Here is a 3,887-nt window from a genome sequence, read left to right as displayed (position 1 = left end):
AATGAGTCACTTTGTTTCTGATCCAAGGCCCTTGTTAGTCATTTGTAGTCATGATAGTTGGATATGTTTAAAACCTTCCATCATTGTGAGGAGTTCCAGAAATAAAAGACACAGACAACAAGATTAATTAAAATATTCTAATTTTACTGCGGCTATCAGGACCGTTCACAGTACATTATGTGTGGTGTTGTGGTTGGAGCACAAAACAAACAGTACATGCTTTTGTTTGCTCTAAGGAGAGGGACATGAGTTCAGATAGCAGCAAGGAGATAGACTTGGGATAAAAGGGAGTTAATCCTCCATGATCAAGTGAAGAACCCTTAGTAGTTTTCACCGTTACAGCAATATTGCACGCTCTCCTTGCATCCCCTGGTGTTCACAGTAACCTTGTGTTCACAAGGAGTACAAAATACAACGCAAAATAAAAGCAGGAGGAAATACAAAAGGTAGGATGGAAGTACAAGGTCAAAATGCTGAGAACAAAATATTTACATTTTTATAGACAGCTAGAAGCAAATACACTCTAGTAATGATAGTGTTTTGCTTGTGTCCATTGCCGTGGGTCAGGAGTATCGAAGGGGGAGAGGTGGAAAGGAAAGGAAAGGAAAGGAAAGGAAAGGAAAGTACTATCAAAGATGGATGAGGGGAATAACGGAGGTGGAGGTGGTTTTTCTCGTCTTCTCATTTCAAGTGTATATATATATATAATATAAACAGTAATTATGTAATAATAGAAAAATAACTCCATATTTATGCTTTTCTATCCACTTAGTGGAGCGAAGCATGAGGTAGTTAGACGAGAGGGCATTAGGGGGTTTCTCGACAGCCTTATCGCGGCGTGCCGAGCCGGGAGGAGGGGATTAGACGGAGGAAAGGTGCAGGAAGGAGAGGAAGGCAGCAGGTTTAGATGATGCCGTATTTGGCCAAGTCGCTGAGCTCCATGTCGCCGAAGGCTTCCCAGGGGCAAACCACCGTGATGTCTGTGCCGAGACCCTCCATGCCGGGGATATCATCGCCAAATCTGGAGGACAGCACACAAGCAGGAAGGTGATTTAAAGGTCTCCTATTATACTGTTTTTCATCAATATATATTACAGGTCTCAGATATATCCAGAACCTGTCTCTGATTGGCTGAAACACCAAACAGATCATTGCAGCATTACCCATAATCCCCTCTGTTTCAGCCCTGTTTTCAAAGTGCTGATTCTCTGTCTGTTACTTTAGATGAAAATAAGGAGCCCCTCCCCACGCCCCTCTGAGAGACATTTGGTTAGAAAGAACTCAATGGTGCTCTAGGAGGAGATTCAGGTGATAAAGGGGGGGGGGGGGGGGGGGGGGGGGGGTTACCATGGTTGCTGATTGGCTAATGGTTACTCAAGCCAAATCATTGTTTTCATCATAAAGTGGCCAAAATCTGATCAGCTCATTTTCATTTTTTGATGTAGAAGAGACATGAAGAAGAGGGGACACATGTTGATGTAGAAGAGACATGAAGAAGAGGGGAGACATGAAGAAGAGGGGACACATGTTGATGTAGAAGAGACATGAAGAAGAGGGGACACATGTTGATGTAGAAGAGACATGAAGAAGAGGGGACACATGGTGATGTAGAAGAGACATGAAGAAGAGGGGACACATGTTGATGTAGAAGAGACATGAAGAAGAGGGGACACATGTTGATGTAGAAGAGACATGGAGAAGAGGGGACACATGTTGATGTAGAAGACACATGAAGAAGAGGGGACACATGTTGATGTAGAAGAGACATGGAGAAGAGGGGACACATGTTGATGTAGAAGAGACATGAAGAAGAGGGGACACATGTTGATGTAGAAGAGACATGAAGAAGAGGGGACACATGTTGATGTAGAAGAGACATGAAGAAGAGGGGACACATGTTGATGTAGAAGAGACATGAAGAAGAGGGGACACATGTTGATGTAGAAGAGACATGAAGAAGAGGGGACACATGTTGATGTAGAAGAGACACGAAGAAGAGGGGACACATGTTGATGTAGAAGAGACACGAAGAAGAGGGGACACATGTTGATGTAGAAGAGACATGAAGAAGAGGGGACACATGTTGATGTAGAAGAGACATGGAAAAGTGGATTTTGCATAATAGGTGACCTCTAATAGATTTCAGAATACTGCTGCTCGCTGCTATTTGAAGTATCGGTTTATATGAGAAAAAGTTTGTTTGAAAACGTTTATTTTATTTTTTTCCTCTGCCTTTTTGGAATAAACAAGCATATTTTACTTTTCAATCGCATCTGGACATTTATTTTATTTTTTCTCTCAACAACAAGCGACTTTTCATCGGTCAGCCCAGGGAACCACAGACAAAAGACAAACAAAAAATGGATATCGTGGTCACTACAAAAGCATTTAATGGCGCTACATAAATAAACTTGCCTTGCTTTGATTTGGTTGCATTTACTCTACCCAAATCTTTTAAAAACGGGTGTACAACGAGCGGATATTTATTTTCATTTTCAAAGATATTGAAGTGACTGTTATTTTGTATATACTGATTGTTGTGCTTTTCTTTAGGTCTTAATGTGTGCATAAATGTGTCTTTGATTTTGTATATAGGTAGCCTATATACATATTTGCATACATATATTTGTTTTTGTATTCGGGATTGTGGGAAACGACATTTCGATCTCTCCACACAAACTGAAAGACTGACAATAAAGTTGACTTAGATTTTCAATATGAGTCGTTGCTCTTACCCTTTCTGGCCTGGCTTTGGTGCCTTGCTCTTGAATGTACGCGTCTGCCTTTGCTTGAATTTGGGGGGTCCCTTTTTGGGCGTGGTGGGGCCCGTTGTGCTCCCAGGGGCCAGAGCACTTCCTGCAGGTGGGGCGCTGTTCATTTCTGCTGAGGGTCTCTGAAAAGACAGAAGGCAACGGTCACCACACTGACATTTACTCTACATCTACCCCCCCTCTGATGCCCTCTGCTAATCCGGTTTCCTCCCAGCTTTCAATGCTAATCAGCGGAGATTACATAGATTAGTTCCTACAGCCAGATTAGCTTTAATCCCGCTCTGATGGCGCAGAAGGCTAATTGCCCTTCTCAGAAATCACGGATATGCTTTCGGACCTCAGCCTTTTCAATTTATGGCGCAAACAGGGCCTCGCTCGGTATGGCTCGGCCTCGTTAGGCCTTGTTAGGACTAGCTCACTTTATGCTGCGTTTCCATTACAGTTTAGTAGCTGGGTACAAACCATAGACTATCTGTGTCATGGCGAATACAGTCGCTGGTTTATTTATGTCTGTAGGCCGTTGTTGTGAGTGTGGACGGTCGGAGCATATACTGCGTTAGCTTAGCCGGTCTCCATTCAGAAAACATGCATTTTAAAAGGCGTTTCGCCTGCCGTCTGTCTGCAGACTTGTCAAAGCATTAATTCATGGTTTTTACTAACCGGTATCAGTATGTTGTTACTTCGGCATCATTTAGAAACGTGTATTACAATTAAATCACGGTCAAATATGTTCATCTTGTTGTAGTTGTAGCCCCCTTGCCAGCAATTCTCTCTCTAGTTTAGCATACTCAGCCCGACTCAGCCCGGTTGTTGGCCCGGAAAGAACCTCGATTTTATGGGGCCAGAAAACTGTGAAATAGTACTTATAACACTTGCTAATAAAGTCACAAGAACATACATAACATTCATCTGTTTGCAACTCACATATATCAATATTCCAATTACTAGACTATTCTGCACAGCTTCTATCATATTCTGTTTCTATTATATTCTATTTTATTTTCTACTATTTACTGTTATATTGTGTTGCACTGTTGGAGGAGCCTTTGACCTAAGATTTGCATTGTCATACCTGTAGCTCTGTACACATCATGACAATACAAGCCTTGAATCTTG

The 3,887-nt window shown here is 42.2% G+C and overlaps 1 protein-coding gene across 1 annotated transcript; it reads right to left on the bottom strand.

Annotated features, from left to right (window-relative positions):
• Positions 1–902: 902 nt before the first annotated feature.
• On the bottom strand, positions 903–3,252 carry pde6hb (phosphodiesterase 6H, cGMP-specific, cone, gamma, paralog b). Its single transcript, XM_079644385.1, has 2 exons — positions 2,736–3,252; positions 903–1,021 (listed from the first exon to the last, which is right to left on the bottom strand). The coding sequence occupies exons 1-2, from the start codon at positions 2,876–2,878 to the stop codon at positions 904–906; spliced, it is 261 nt and encodes an 86-aa protein (XP_079500511.1). The 5' UTR covers positions 2,879–3,252; the 3' UTR covers position 903.
• Between the last annotated feature and the right edge of the window lie 635 nt (positions 3,253–3,887).

The sequence above is a fragment of the Notothenia rossii genome, assembly GCF_949606895.1.
Source record: "Notothenia rossii genome assembly, chromosome: 8".
NCBI lineage: Eukaryota > Metazoa > Chordata > Actinopteri > Perciformes > Nototheniidae > Notothenia > Notothenia rossii.
Note: the sequence above shows the minus strand (reverse complement) of the source record. Positions and strands in the feature narration are given on the sequence as shown.

Bases quoted from the DNA above. Each gene is read 5' to 3' on its own strand.
- pde6hb (XM_079644385.1), bottom strand. From the start codon at position 2,878: ATGAACAGCGCCCCACCTGCAGGAAGTGCTCTGGCCCCTGGGAGCACA. The intron at 1,022-2,735 runs GTAAGAGCAACG...GCTGTCCTCCAG, and splicing joins CCAAAGCCAGGCCAGAAAGG to ATTTGGCGATGATATCCCCG.